The sequence below is a fragment of the Brachyhypopomus gauderio genome, unplaced genomic scaffold (assembly GCF_052324685.1).
Source record: "Brachyhypopomus gauderio isolate BG-103 unplaced genomic scaffold, BGAUD_0.2 sc47, whole genome shotgun sequence".
Classification (NCBI taxonomy): domain Eukaryota; kingdom Metazoa; phylum Chordata; class Actinopteri; order Gymnotiformes; family Hypopomidae; genus Brachyhypopomus; species Brachyhypopomus gauderio.
Genome location: NW_027506873.1, coordinates 120,604 through 136,471, shown reverse-complemented (window position 1 = coordinate 136,471; position 15,868 = coordinate 120,604). Strand labels below are relative to the sequence as shown.

General features: G+C 40.9%; 1 protein-coding gene across 2 annotated transcripts in view; it reads right to left on the bottom strand.

Moving 5' to 3' along the window:
• The window catches only part of LOC143487555 (3',5'-cyclic-AMP phosphodiesterase 4D-like), a 198,722-nt gene extending 183,337 nt beyond the window's left edge, over positions 1-15,385 (bottom strand). For both annotated transcript variants that reach the window (XM_076986556.1, XM_076986561.1), the window contains exon 1: positions 15,004-15,385. In XM_076986556.1, coding sequence (XP_076842671.1) covers positions 15,004-15,095 — 92 coding nt within the window. In that variant the 5' untranslated portion in view covers positions 15,096-15,385. The remainder of the gene's footprint in view (positions 1-15,003) is intronic.
• Positions 15,386-15,868: the final 483 nt, after the last annotated feature.

Below are 15,868 nucleotides of genomic sequence, written 5' to 3'. Positions count from 1 at the left end.
TAATAATTACAAGTTGCACGCTTTTCTCTTTTTTTACAGAAAAAATACAGTATTATTTATACAGTATTTTTCTGCTTTCTTAAATTACATACAGATTCATGTACAATTACAGCAATTATGTGCAATTAAACATTCGGTTGATTATATGAAGGTTTATGTCTAAGAACAAAAGTTTTTTTCTCTGTTATTTTAATCAAAATCTTTTTAACTTGTATTATCTAATGTCTTTTGGCGATGTATTTAGCTGTTTGGCACTGCTGGTTTAAACATGATTTTCAATGTCAGAAATTAATGGGGTTTTCAGTATTAGCTTACATGTAGCAATACTCGTATTTTGATTGTTAGGTGTCCTCATAATTCAGAGGATCCATTGATGTTCAGGAGAAAAATGTACACAGATCAAAACATATAGTTTCCGGACAAATTAATTTGCCACAGAACGTGATAGTAATTGATTTGACGAAGAAAAAAAAAACATTTCTGCAATTGAAAATCATGATTATGCTCATTTTTATGACTACAGAATGAAGAGTGACTTCCCAATGTCAATTCAGACATTAGATTTTTACATTGGCATATCTAAAGTATGTAACTGATGTCGGTTCTCATTTTAGTTCTTGTGCAGTCAATGGCAATAGAAAATGGCAGTTTGTTTGGGTGCTGGAGTTTTAAAAGAAACATTTCTAAACACTGGGTCTATACTTGAACATAACCAAGGAAATAACCTGTAACACACTGAGAGACAGATGAACTGATATACTGGTAGACGTACATTGTAATGGAACAGGCTTTTAAGTCTAATTTGCTAGGAATGTCGCTGACTATTCTATCGCTAACATTAAATTTTGGGTGGCAGACATTAATAGGGTTTTAAAAAAAACCGCCTCTATCACATTCTGTGGTGGCTGAATATTGTACCGTCAGCCAATGGGCAGCATTGAGGGGTGGAGTCTACAGACTTCCCAGCAGGCCCCGCGGTGAGTTCCCTGTTTCCCTGGATGTGTGTTGTATGTGCGTTAGTGTGCCCCCTCCCTTTAGTGTGTTGCTTATAAAATAACAGTTCACTAACATTGGTGTCATGACTCATTCTTGTCCTTCTGACTCGACGCCGTTACAACATGTAATGAATATGAATAGACTTAAAGCTGCAGTATTTTTTGTCAAAACCTTTCCAGATTAATGGAGAAAATCCTATGCAATTAAAATTCTTCTTGCAGCTGGATTGTAATAATTAATTGTAATTACATTTACATCATTTAGCAGACGCTCTTATCCAGAGCGACTTACAAAGTGCTTTGCTTCTGATCACAGAATACATCCTAGGAAATAGTACAGATAGGCCAGAATTCAAGACACCATTGAGTCAGACTACTACTAAACTACAGGAGTCAATATCATTACCTAGTGTTTTGCGAGTTAGGCATTTGCCAAGAAGCACAAATAACCATAGACAGACATACAATTTAAGAACACGGCAAGTGGTATCAACTGAGTTAGTGCTCTGGTAAGAACTCAACAAACAGGTGAGTCTTCAGTCTACGCTTGAAGATAGCAATAGACTCTGCAGTCCTAGCAGCTAATGGAAGATCGTTCCACCATCTTGGAGCCAGGACGGAGAATAGTCTGGAGCTTTGTCTTCCATGAGACTTTAAGCATGGAGTTTCAAGTCGAGCCAAGCTTGATGTTCTAAGTGTTCGCTGTACAGATCGGCTTTTGACCATGGACATCATGTAGGGAGGGGCCAGTCCATTTTTGGCTTTATAAGCAAGCATCAAGGTTTTATATCTGATGCGTGCCGCTACTGGAAGCCAATTACTGGAAGTAATTGTAATAATTCAGTTAAAATTTGTAAAACAATATTTATCTGCAAAAATATTAGTGCTGTCACTTTTTTTAAAGTGCTTAATCATAATAATTCAGGGAAAAGTTATTTTTTCTTCATTTTAGGAGGATGGCTGCAGTCTCATTGCTGAGTTGTTTGTTGCTGTCTCTAAGCGCTTTCAGCCAGCCTCTCTTTGCGTTCCATGTTACCTCATTGTTCTTACCTTATCTGTTTTCTCTGTCATTTTCCGAGTTCGCTCACCTCTTTGCCACTTTGGCCATTCTCAAGTTTTCTCCCAACTGTTATTTCTCTATCCAGTTTCATTGGTTATTTGGGGAGGGTTTTTGTTTGCCTCCCGTTGTGGTTTGAGAGCCAGCTACTTCTCCTGGAGTCCTCTGTTTGTTTCTTTGGTTTTGTTTTTCTCGCATTGAGTTTTCTGTGATCTTTGAGTTTTGCTTTCTGTTTTCTGTTTCCTTCGTGCTTCCTTTTCACAAAGGTTTTGTAATTTGCGCTTTTCCTGCATTCCTTTTGGCAGAGGTTTCAGTTCCCTGTTTCTTTTGTGATTAGCGTTTGGGTTCGCCTCTGTAAATATTTCACGCGTTGGATGCGGGTTCGCAGCCCAACGCGTACCAGATTTAAAGCTGTAATCTAATGGCTAATCCTGTACCCCACACAGAGAGCTTCAGCACCACAGAGAAGATGCATTTAATGGACTTGGCACATAAAATGTTTAATAGCTACTAAATCAAGCAGATGTCACTTAGAGTGAGTTGAGGCTAATCCCCCATTGGGATGCATAGAGAAACTCTGCACAAGTCCTTTAACCCCTCAGTTAGGTCCACTGCTTCTCGTGTTCAACTCCATAGATCTAGCACTTCATCTGATCAGGCAGTATTGTAGGTAAACAAAAGAATAAAAATGGAAGACAGTCTTTCATGCAATACACGGTTAATGAATGCCAAGCTGCTTGACTATCAGAGTGACTGCAGGGCTCTCAAGTCTCACGCATTGAGCGTGTGACACACGCATTTGACCGATATACAAACCCCCACCCCGCTCAACAAGTTACGTTCGCCACCCCCCCCCCCCCCCCTCAACAACTCACGCCCCCCCACTCAACAATTAACGTTCGCCACCCCCCATCAACAACTCTCACACTCTGACATGCGTCCAAAACTTGAGAGCCCTGGTGAATGTCAACTGAAATATCTCAGACATGTAAATGCTTTAGTCAAAAATCAATATGAAGTGCACATTTACTGTTCCATTTTATATGCAACCAAGGTTCAGCATTATAAATGGTGATTTTGTTTTTGAGGATGTGTACACAGTAAATTTACACGCTTACTCATTGCTTCATACAGTTCATGAGTCAGACAAGCATAGTTCTCCATGCTACATCTGATTGTGCTTACATCTACTTCTAATTTCTCCAGATAAAGGTTTGCAGTAAAGATTGTAATGTTATATAAGAGTGCTACACATTGTGCTGCAGTAAAATCCACAGCAAGAAACTGCAGGCAAAAATTTCCAAAAAAAAAAAAAGGTTGGGAAACTCCCAGGAGCCCTGATAAATAGCATCACTGTATTCTAGTGGTGTATGACAGTAGTGAAACTGACCCTATCAGCTTCTTTATCAAGGCAAGTTGTCGAAGCCTCACTATTTTCACAGTTATCTTCATGAAAAGAGGAACTTGCTTCAAACAGTCCCAACCACAGGTAAAGGTTCTAACACAGTCACACCGCCATCTGTGAGTACTCAAGAAGACTGACTATGAAAACACACAGGAAGATAGTACAATAGACCTCACAGTTTATTTAATATGCATGCTCATGTGTCATTCAGAAGGTTTGCATTTGGAATTACGTTGACAAAAATATCTTTTATTTTAAGTATTATGATTATAATTACAAGTTACATGCATTTCTCTTTTTTTTACAGAAAAAATATAGTATTATTTATACAGTATTTTTCTGCTTTCTTAATTTAAAAGTCTTTGTTAAGTGCTTTCTGATTTATGTACAATTACAGCAATTATCTGCAATTATTATTATATAAAGGTTTATGTCTGTAAGAACAAAAAAGTTTTTCTCTGTTATTTTAATCAAAATCTTATTAACCTTTTTTTTTTAAGGTTATCTAATGTCTTTTGGCGATGTGTTTAGTTGTTTGGCACTGCTGGTTTAAACATGATTTTCAATGTCGTATTAGCTTACATGTAGCAAAATTCAGAGGACCCATTGATGTTCAGGAGAAAAATGTGCATAGAACAAAACATATAGGGTCCGGACATATTAATTTGCCACAGAACGTGATGGTAATTGATTTGAAGAAAAAAAAATCATTTCTGCAATTGAAAATCATGCTTATGCTCGTTTTTATGATACCTACTGAATGAGACGTGACTTCCTAATGTCAGTTCAGACATTAGATTTTTACATTGGCATATCTAAAGTATGTAACTGTAGTAATGGCTGTAGGAGATTTCTGTTGATTGTTCCATCTCTATTGATGTCTGTTCTCATTTTAGTTCTTGTGCAGTCAATGGCAATAGAACAAAGGAACATAGGAACAAAGGAAATAACCGGTAACACACTGAGAGACAGATGAAGTGGGTGTGCTGATGTTGGACATTACGTTCGGTCAGCCTACGAGCTATGGTGGCTAGCTAGCTACCTGGATTATTTTACATCTGCCTGCAAAATTATTATTTTGAGCGGATTATCGTTGGATGATTCCACACAATAAGATGGAAACGGGGCACAGAGGAAGAAAATTTAAGTGAAGCAATATTGATGACATCAGGTAAGAAAATGTCCTTAATTTATGTAAGCTAACGTTAGCTAGTTAACTAGCTTGTTAGCCCAGTCTACAAACACATTTCATTTATATGTTTCATTTGATAAAGATGTAAACAATAAAATATTAATATCTAATATTTTCAGATGTATTAAAATACTTTAATTCGATCACTGTTAAATAATGCTTTATGTGGTATATCATGTCTTTGTTATAAAGTTCATTGAAATTTAACTAACATTATGTTAGCATTATGTAACTATATGTTACATAGTTACTCAAATTCTGTTTCTGTCTCATTTTGAATTGGTTTCAAGGTGAGGAGAACCTTGAAATAGTTGAGCATGTTTCTGAGGTAACGTTAAGTCTAATTTGCTAGGAATGTTGCCGACAATTCTATCGCTAATGATTAATAGTCACATTAAATGATGTGCAATTTAATGTGCTTAACAGTTCAGCTTTTACCATAGGCCACTGATGTCGCATTTTGTAGTTGACGCCATTTCTACAATTTTAGCACTCTGGATCTGGATTTTGTGTGGCAGACATTAATGCGGTTTTTAAAAAGATCTGCCTCTATCATGTTCTGCGGTGGTTGAATATTGTACCGTCCACCAATAGGCAGCGTTGAGGGGTGGAGTCTACAGGCCTCACAGCAGGCTCCGCGGTGAGTTCCCCGTCTCCCTGGATGTGTGTTGTATGCGTGTTAGTGTTCCCTCTCCCTCCTCCCCTTACAATCAGTGTTTTTGGCACTTGTTTACACTCTTAGCGTGTTGTTTATAAAATAACATTTAATTGGTGTCAAGACTCATTCTTATCCTACTGACTTGATGCCATTACGATATGTTATGAATCATGTACGTCTTTTTCCATGTCCATTTGTCTTCTTTCGCTGGATCCTCTGAATGCCGACATACGTCAGTAAGATGTATCGAACAGTAAAACAAATTAATCTAGTCATATTTTGAAAGCCAATGTTATAGTCAGGGCTTGATATGAGCTAGCAGATGTGGCATTATCATTTTTTAAATCATTTTTTTCTGAAAACGATGCATTATATGCTTTCAAGAAATATTCATATTAATCATATCAATATTATGCAATAAATCCCTTGTTTTAGTATGTGGGTGTGAGTTTGTGTGCAAAATTTTTATTTTATTTATTTTTCTCCCAGCACTGGCCCTGATGCTCATCAACCCCATGTTGGAGATTTCAAGACCCAATGGCCTACTCGGTTCCAGTCAAATGAAATATGTAAACCAATGTTTGTGTTGACTTTTGGGGTTGTTTTACATATGGATTTCAGGTAGTAATATGAAGACTTAAAACTGCTGTATTTTTTGTCAAAACCTTTCCAGATTAATGGAGAAAATCACGCCATGCTTAAAGTCTCACAGAAAACAAGCTTCAAGACCTGTCCTGGCTCCAAGATGGTGGAATGAGCTTCCATTGGCTGTCCAGACTGCAGAGTCCCTAGCAGTATTGGTGATGGAAAAAGACAGTGAGTACAGTCCTGGAACATTGATATAATATACTTTTTCATTTGCATAAAATAACTTTGCAATGTGCATTGCACATTTGAGTTTGTCCTGGAAGTCATGATGAATATGGACAGGAAAAATCTGTAAAATTATGGTATTTCTCTGCAAAACTATTGGCGCTGTTACTTTATTCAAAGTGCTAAATCATAATAATCCAGGAAAAATATGTAAAATAACGGTATTTCTCTGCAGAATGTTTAATGAATTTTTCTGTAAAATTATTGTTTTTCCACTTAATTTAAATCAAGGTTTTTTACTTTAAAATTAAAGTTTTTGTTTGTCAGCTGTTGCTGCCAGTCATTTGACAGTTTTTTTAGGATTTTTTTTTTTACAGTGTAGGGAAATTGAGACTAATTAGACTATTCGTTTTTCTAATCTTCTATTGTCCAATTTTGGTGTGTCTGTGCGAATTGAAGCCTCAGTTTCCTGTTCTTAGCTGACAGGAGTAGCACCCGGTATGGTCTTCTGCTGCTGTAGCCCATCCGCCTCAAGGTTCGACGTGTTGTGCATTCAGATGCTCTTCCGCATGCCACAACAGTTGTAACGACTGCTTATTTGAGTTACTGTTGCCGTTCTATCAATCTCGCCATTCTCCTCTGACCTCTAGCATCAACAAGGCATTTGTGCCCACAGAACTGCTGCTCGCTGGATATTTTCTCTTTTTTGGACCATTCTCTGTAAACCCTAGAGATCGTTGTGCATGAAAGTAGATCAGCAGTTCCTGAAATACTCAGACCAGCCCATCTGGCACCATCTACCATGCCACGTTCAAAGTCTCTTAAATCACCTTTCTTCCCCATTCTGATGCTCGGTTTGAACTGCAGCAGATGGTCTTGGCCATATCTACATGCCTAAATGCATTGAGTTGCTGCCATGTGATTGGCTGATTTGACGTTTGCATTAATGCGTAGTTGGACAGGTGTTCCTAATAAAGTGGCCAATGATTGCACATTTCAGAGGGTCTCACATGGTATCATTAAACATTGATTCACAGTGATGGATGCAGGCCCAGACTAATTTGATAGTGGAACATCCTGAGCCCTCGGGGTGTGGCATTTCTCCAGGATAAACCTTAACTGTACACCTGATTGAGCTGCATGTATAAATGAATATCTTCCGTCGGATTATATTGGTTCAGTCTAAGAATTTATTTTGCATATTTTATTGGTTTGAAATTAGTTATTATGGGGGGGTTAATTTCACCACCAGTGCTGTTTGTTTTTGTTCCTGTTCCTGTCACTATCGATAGGGAATATATTCTTTAGCAGTTGAATTAATTATAGTTATACACACCAGCTTACAATGTTGCTTCAATATAAATGGACATCACATGCTGTTATTTTCAGTGGTGTGATACTAGAGAGCACTCACTACGCTTCCAACACCGAGCACTTTATCCACTCCACCTCCAACAGCCGCTCTCACCCACGTGAAGCATTTTTACAGCTTCACATTACTTCTGTGCACAAGCCAGTACATCAGTCACTGTCAGTCAGTCACTCATAGGCCCTGTGCTGAGAAACTGCATTGTTTTAAAGTGTATCATTTATATTTTAATGACTTATACCAGTGGTTCCCAAAGTGGGGGGCACGTCCCCTAGGTGGGGTGTGGAGCTATTGCGGGGGGCGGAGCTTGGAAGTAAAACATGTGCACATGTGTCAATACGAGGGGGGTGTGTGTGTGTGTGTGTGTGTGTGGGGGGGGGGGGGGGGGGGGGGGGGCGCAAAAATATTCTCATATACTAAAGGGGGACCATGGCAGAAAAATTTTGGGAACCACTGACTTATACAGTCAATTATCTTCCTGCCCAGGAAACTGACATGAAAAATGTTGAGAACTTAAGACAAAAAGGTGGTTATTATTAACATAATTTTGCACAGGTTTGAGAAAAGAAGAGCAATACATAGACTAATATTAATTAAATGTTTAATAAACTACTTTGGAAGCAACTCAAATGGTCCTGAAAGATTTGGTGTCAAAATCATTTGCAATAAGGTTTTAGACCAAACACATTTGTTGGTGTGTGCAAAACATACTGATCTCAAACTGAACTATTTGAAAATAGTTCTTAGTCCTTTATATTAATATGTGGCTATAATTTAGTATGAATATACAAATAGCCACCTACATAAAAGATAGCCAAGTGTGATATTACCTAATTAAATAAGATATTTGTCCACATGTGCCATGCCACTGTATGACCCTTAAGCCTACTGATGAATAGTGTTTTCCTGATTGCTAGCATTTTAATAGGACTTCATCCCAGCATGCTTGTGATTACAACTAACACTTCAGAAGGGAAGAGCACTCAAATGGAAGAAACTGAATACAACTAACACTTCAGAAGAGAGGAGCACTCAAAAGGAGGAAGCTGAATATTCTAAAGCATCAAGTCACTCCCACTTCAGCAAAAGCTTCTAGGTTTCATTGGTACGAGCCACACACACTCCACACTTCCTGAGATTAAACAGACTTAGAGTGAGGTGCCTTTTTCTCTGAGGCTCATTTGAACCTTCATTACAAAACTAACTAGGTGATTGACTCTCACCTACAGAAACTGCATGGGGACATATGAATAACACACATGAATAAAGATCTGCCTCGTACTCTTTCTAATAGGTTGTCTCACTGAAGAAGAATCAAGTATACATCACTCCCTGAAACAAAGACTGCAAGACTGCATCTCTGCAGTGACTTCATTACATTTCAGACTGCTAAGGAATACTGATCGGACATCTGCAGTTATAGATACAGTAATGAAGCTGATATATTCTGTATTTCTGATAAGAGATATAAAATAATGTCCATAACTCAGCCTACATAATCCACAGCAATATATATATATATATATTTTTTTTATCAAGATTGCGGTGCGTGCACAACGTGAGGCTCAGCATCTCTCCGGATTTCGCTTTCTAGTAGTTATTAGTCTACTGGTTTCAACTTTTTTTATTACAAACTGCCAGGCAAACATATCTTACAGCCGGCAGGCCTTGTTGGACATTGGTTTCACCTGCAACAACAGAGTTTTGAAACATCTAGAACTCCCTCGGGAAATCTCAGCAGTACCGTGGGCAACGCAACCTGCTCCCCCAGCTGAGTGCAGCCGGCGCCGGCGTGCAGAATGAAAACAAAAGCGGGGAAAGCCAGGGGGGCTACGTGCTAAGCTAAGGCTAAGCCCCCACCGATCTGCGGTTCCCAGCTTATTTCTCACCAACGTCCGGGCTCTAGCGGGCAAAATGGACGAGCTGCGACTATGGACCACTACACAGAGATGGATCAGGGAGTGTAAAATCATGATTGTGTCGGAATCGTGGCTGAATGGCGACATTGCCGACACCGCGGTGGAGCTGGACGGATGCAGCATGTTCAGAGCGGACAGAGTGGCTGAGGACTCCAGTAAGAGCAGGGGGGGGGGGGGATGTCTGTGCATCTATGTAAACAAACTGTGGTGCACAGACTCCACAGTAACTGAACATCGGTGCTCTTCTAACCTAGAATACCTGATGATAAAGTGTCACCCCTTTTATCTACCGAGAGAACATTCAGCTGTTATTGTTACTGCTACTTACATCCCTCCTGATGCTAACGCTAAGCTAGCTATGGAGGAGCTGCGTTCGGCAATCAGCAAACAGCAAACAGTGCACCCAGACGGACTTTTCATTGTTGCGGGGGACTTCAATCATTCCAACCTGAGATCTGTACTGCCAAAATTTCACCAGAATGTCTCCTGCCCTACAAGAGGAGACAAGCCCCCGGATCAGGTCTACACAAACATCGCAGAGGCATACAAGGCTGTACCCCTCCCCCACCTGGGGCAGTCTGATCACCTCTCTGTCAGGGCTGACTCGGCTGCCACTCCCTCTACCACCAGGAGGGGCACCCGAGTCAGTCCTAGACTTGCTGCACGTAATCAGCAATGATTCGTTTCAGCTGTTCTAAGGCTTCTTAAGAAAGCTTTGGGAAACGGATCATTGCTGATTCGTTGTGGTTCCCATGCGCTTTAAGCCGGTATCCTCGGTCTCTGTGGTATACTTCTCACGAGTTACAAGGTGTCTCATCACCTCTCTCTCTATCTTTGTTTGTCTCCTGCTCACCTTCGAGATTTCTCTCCTGCGTCGCTCCCTGACCTTCCTCAAGTTTTCACAAGCCTATTTCTCTTCCTGTCATTTGTTTGTCTTTGTTTTTGTGAAGGGTTTTGTTTTGTTTGCGGCGTTTTCTGCCTGCTGGCCAGCTTCCTTCACTGGCATTTTCAGTTTCGTTTTCGCGTCGCTTTCATCCGCGCTATTTCTGTTACGTTTGTTTTATTTTTTTTTCTCCCGTCTCCTTACGGTTGAGCTTTTGTTTTGTCACGCGTTGAGTTTTTCCGCGTTCGTTTTGTTTCATTGTTTTTACCGTGCTATCACGGTTTATATTGTTTCCCCTTTCACGCGTCGAGTTTTCCGCGTTTGTTTTGTTTGTTTGGTTCAGCGTGATTACTTTCTTGTGTTTTGTTTTTACATACGCTGGCGTGGTGTTAGACGGCACTTGGGTCCTCCTATTCTCACTCACTATACGCGGTGGGTACTTTCCTGTACTCCCGCGTTACACTCTCATTGTTCCTGCTCCCGAGGTATGTGCCACTCATCAAACACGTGAAAACACCAACAAAGACTGTTAAGTGTGGCCAGATGGGGTCATCTCTACACTACAGCATCAGTTTGGGAACACTGACTGGAGTGTGTTCTCCTCTCAAGCCACCACAGGATCACACACAGATTTGGACACATACACCTCTGCAGTCATGAGTTACATCAACTCATGTATAGACAACATCACTTCTGTCAAACAACTGACAATCTTTCCTAATCAGAAACCCTGGATGAATGTGGGGGTTCGCCTACTGCTGAAAGCACGCGATGCTGCTTTCAGATCTGGTGATGCAGTCTTACAGCTCAGCCAGGGCAAACCTGAAAAAAGGGATCAGGAAAGCTAAACACACCTACAAACTGTCTGTTGAGGAGAACTTCCACAACTCCGACCCCCGCCTCATGTGGAAGGGCATTCAGGCAATCACTGACTATAGGCCTCCATCCCTGACCCCCCCAGCCAGCAGTGTCTCTCTCCCAGATGAGCTGAATCAGTTCTACGCTTGTTTTGACCAGAGGAATGACCAACACAGCACATGGAGTGGTCTTCTCCACAATGGAAGCCCTCTCACACTCTCCTCAGATGATGTGCAGTCTGTAATGAGCAGGGTGCATGCACGCAAAGCTGCTGGTCCAGATGGCGTTCCTGGACGTGTCCTCAGAGCGTGCGCTGGACAGTTAGCCAAGGTCTTCACTGATATCTTCAATTTATCACTGGCCCAGGTGGCTGTTCCTGCATGCTGGAAGACATCCACCATTATACGCCAAAAGCGCTCAACTGTTGCATGTCCTAATGACTTCCATCCAGTCGCACTCACCCGCATCGTGATGAAGTGCTTTGAGAAACTGGTCCTCAGCCACCTGAAGATGGTGCTCCCACCATCTTTGGACTCCTACCAGTTTGCTTACCATGCGAACAGGTCGACTGAGGATGCAATTTCCACTGCTCTTCACTCTGCTCTCACCCACCTGGATGAAAGGAACACCTACGTCCACATGTTATTCATCGACTTCAGCTCCACTTTTAACACTGTCATCCCGACTAGGCTGGTCACCAAGCTCAGCGACCTGGGAATCAGCACCCCCATGTGTAACTGGGTCTTGGAATTCCTGACAGACAGACCCCAGTCCGTGAGATTGGGCAGTCATATGTCTACCACCATCACCTTGAACACTGGTGTGCCGCAAGGCTATGTGCTGAGCCCTCTGCTCTTTTCCCTGTTTACCCATGACTGTGTTCCTCTGCACACATCCAACATCTTCATTAAGTTTGCAGATGACACCACTGTGGTTGGTCACATCAGGAATAATGATGAATCGGCCTACAGGGAGGAGATCCAGCACCTGACTTCCTGGTGCACCACCAACAACCTCATCCTGAACACTGACAAAACTAAAGAACTCATCGTGGACTTCCGGAGAACCAAGGGCTGCACACACTCTCCTGTCTACATCAACGGAGCAGAAGTAGAACGTGTCTCTAGCTTCAAGTTCCTGGGAATCCACATTTCTGCAGATCTCTCATGGTCCCTCAACACCTCCCATCTGGTCAAGAAGGCACAGCAGCGTCTTTACTTCCTGAGGAGGTTAAAGAATGACAGTCTGTCTCCTCAGATCCTCACAAACTTCTACTGCTGCACCATTGAGAGCATACTGACCAACTGTGTGACCATGTGATACAGTAGCTCCACTGTGGCGGAGAGGAAATCCCTGCAGAGGTGGTAAAGACCGCTCAGTGCATCACAGGCACGCAGCTCCCTGCCATCGAAGACATTCACCACCAGCGCTGTGTGTGTAGAGCACACAGCATCATTAGAGACCCCTCCCACCCCACACAGCATCATTAGGGACCCCTACCCCTCCCACCCCACACAGCATCATTAGAGACCCCTCCCACCCCACACAGCATCATTAGAGACCCCTCCCACCCCACACAGCATCATTAGAGACCCCTCCCACCCCACACAGCATCATTAGAGACCCCTCCCACCCCACACAGCATCATTAGAGACCCCTCACACCCCACACAGCAACATTAGAGACCCCTCCCACCCCACACAGCATCATTAGGGACCCCTCACACCCCCCACAGCATCATTAGAGACTCCTCACACCCCACACAGCAACATTAGAGACCCCTCACACCCCACACAACATCATTAGAGACCCCTCCCACCCCAATCACAAACTGTTCAACCTACTTCCATCCGGGTGGAGATATAGGAGCATCCGAGCCAGAACCAGCCGGCTTAGGTCCAGCTTCTTTCCCTCCACAATCACTCTGCTGAACTCCACACCTCACAGATAACACTACCACTCATACTGCACAGAGCGGACTAGTTTCATTGCAGTCTCCAACATGCTCATACCCACAGTTAATTTATTTTTGTATATTTATAACAGTAATATTCACCAAATCTATTTTTGCACATTTAGAATAGTAATTATTCCATCAACCTTGCACTATGTACATGTATACTATGTATACTTATTGCACACTTGCCCTGTCTTTTTGCACTATTGCTACTATTTGCACTTCTGGTAGATGCTAACTGCATTTTGTTGCCATGTACCTGTACTGAGCAATGACAATAAAGTTGAATCAATCAATCAATCTATCTATCTATCTATCCATCTATCTATCCATCTATCTATCTATCTATCTATACTAAGAAAACATGGGAAAGTATGTCATTCCTCTAAAGCAAAAGAACACTCAACAATCTTAGTCCTTCAGCACAATACACATCAACTAGGACAAAATAGAACACAAATATGAACATTAGGCAGCATGTTAGCAGTCAAGTCATATCCTAGGAATCCGAATATATTCTGTTCAACTTATGGGTGGTTCTTTCTGTACATGCTATATGATAAACACAGGAAAGGATTTCTTTATTGTAATTTGGAATTTGTCAGAATTCTCTAATAAAGATAAACAAGAGATTTTCAGGAGAATAAATCAGACATGACTATGAATAGACATGTGGGTGCAGGTAGTGTAGCAGGGACAAAAGGACACCAAGACACTACCTGTCCTGCTGAGGACAAATAAAGCTGGAAAATCACCCCTGTCTAAGCATCAACAGAGCATTTATACCACCTCATAAAATTTTAATCCCCAAAATAATTAGTCATTAAGCGTTTAAAATCTAGTGTTTCCACACTAACATTCATTACTCCCTTACTGGCATAGCTTTCAAATCAGTGTCACTGTACCAACATTGCAATTCAATGTTTACTAAATAATACGTCTTCCAATTTAATTATTGTCTTTTTCATATAAACATATAAACTACATTATAACTATAGTAAAAAAAAATCGAATGTACTGTTCCTTAGAAGAAAAATGCTTTTATTCTTCCTTTTTCTAGCGATACACACAAGAAAGTAGGTTACATCACACAATGATGAGGAGAGAGTAATTGACTAGTAGCACGTGAATAAAATGCGACATACAAAACAGGACATATAAGTAGCACCTTTTGCACGATTAAACTAAATCAATTCTGTTTTACTGCTTAAGCAGCTCGATGTAACCGTTCGTGCACTGATGTTGTTATTACAAGTAACTGCTGCAAGACAGACTGCATGGGAATACTAGGGATTCACCCATTTATATAACATTCCCAATAGAAAACGCATCGATTAAAAGACAAGAGTGTACACTGACATCCGTTAATTAAACATTTGTGAAAACATCAATCTAAATATTTGTTTCGGTGAACAGAGAATCTACAGTGAAAATGCAGCCCACATTGTTTCGGGGCTTTCATAAATAAACAGAACTTTCTAAGTTTGGCATGACCTATAATTCAGGTAACGTGCAAAATCAGGAATCTTTGTAAATGTCTATTGTCTCAACGGTGAAGTTTAATCATCTCTAATAATCTTAATATTCTTAATAATCCATATAAAATGTAGTAGAGTTCCGACTAAACAATACACGTTTCATTCCAATGTCCTATCAGATTCTCCAAGGCTTTAAGTGATACGACGGAAGATAAAGAGGTAGTAAGGTACCAGCAGCCTACTACGTCTTGTATGGGTAGACTTCAAACTTGGTAATATCGTTCTTTAGAACGTGAGTTTTAAGATGTAATAACAGCTCGACATTTTTAATATTTTGATTAAGCTTACAGTACACAAAGTGCACTCGACAAGGACATATACACCCATCGTTGACGATCTAAATATAATGCCGATCTTACCGTCTAAATCCTTGAAAAGAGGATGGCCACGACATCCGTGATTTTTTTAGACCCGGTCGGTGACCCGTATCCACAGCATAGGTTCGATCCATTTTTCTTGGTTTCAGATATCTCTCGGTATAGCCGCGTTCCCTTTTGCCGCCGTGCTTGCTTGCGCTGAGCTGATGGGTGTACTGAAGTCGGTGAGGCTGCGAGCGCTTTTGCCTCCACAAATGTTTAGGAGCGCGTGCATTTCCAGTGTGGCGCTGTCCGCGCGGGGGTTGTCATGGAGTGTCCGTCTGAATCAGATTTCAGTTTTTACGAGTTTGCGCTAGGACGCGGAGTTTGAAATACATATTATAGCATTTGCGATAAGTTTCACACCCTTTCAAATGCATGTTGCAGTGTGACGCTGGTTTGCTACAATTTGCTTCTTTTCTTAGAGTGCATTCGTATTTCACAATTCGAAATGATCAAATATAAAAAATATCTGACGTCACCTATGGAGGCCATAGTACATCATATCTAGCTTGGCAAAGCCTTATGCGTTTAACTTTTTCTTGGTCCGCAAACCAGCATTCGCTGTTGTACCGGTCTACATTCGCTGTCAACATTTTAGAACTTTAGTCGTTAGATCTTTCTTAGAAGTCCAAGATATCGTAATTTGTGATGATTAAATATAGCAATTTCACTGCAGCTGGATTTTGAATATATATATATATATACAAGCCTTTATAATTTGTATATCAAGTATGTGCTCTGAATTAACATATGAATATGTGATTCCGAGAAAGTCCTCATGAGTAATTAACTTTTCACTATTGACACGTGGATTAATGCAAGATACACAATTCTTGACATGCCACAGCACTCACAATCTTTAAAT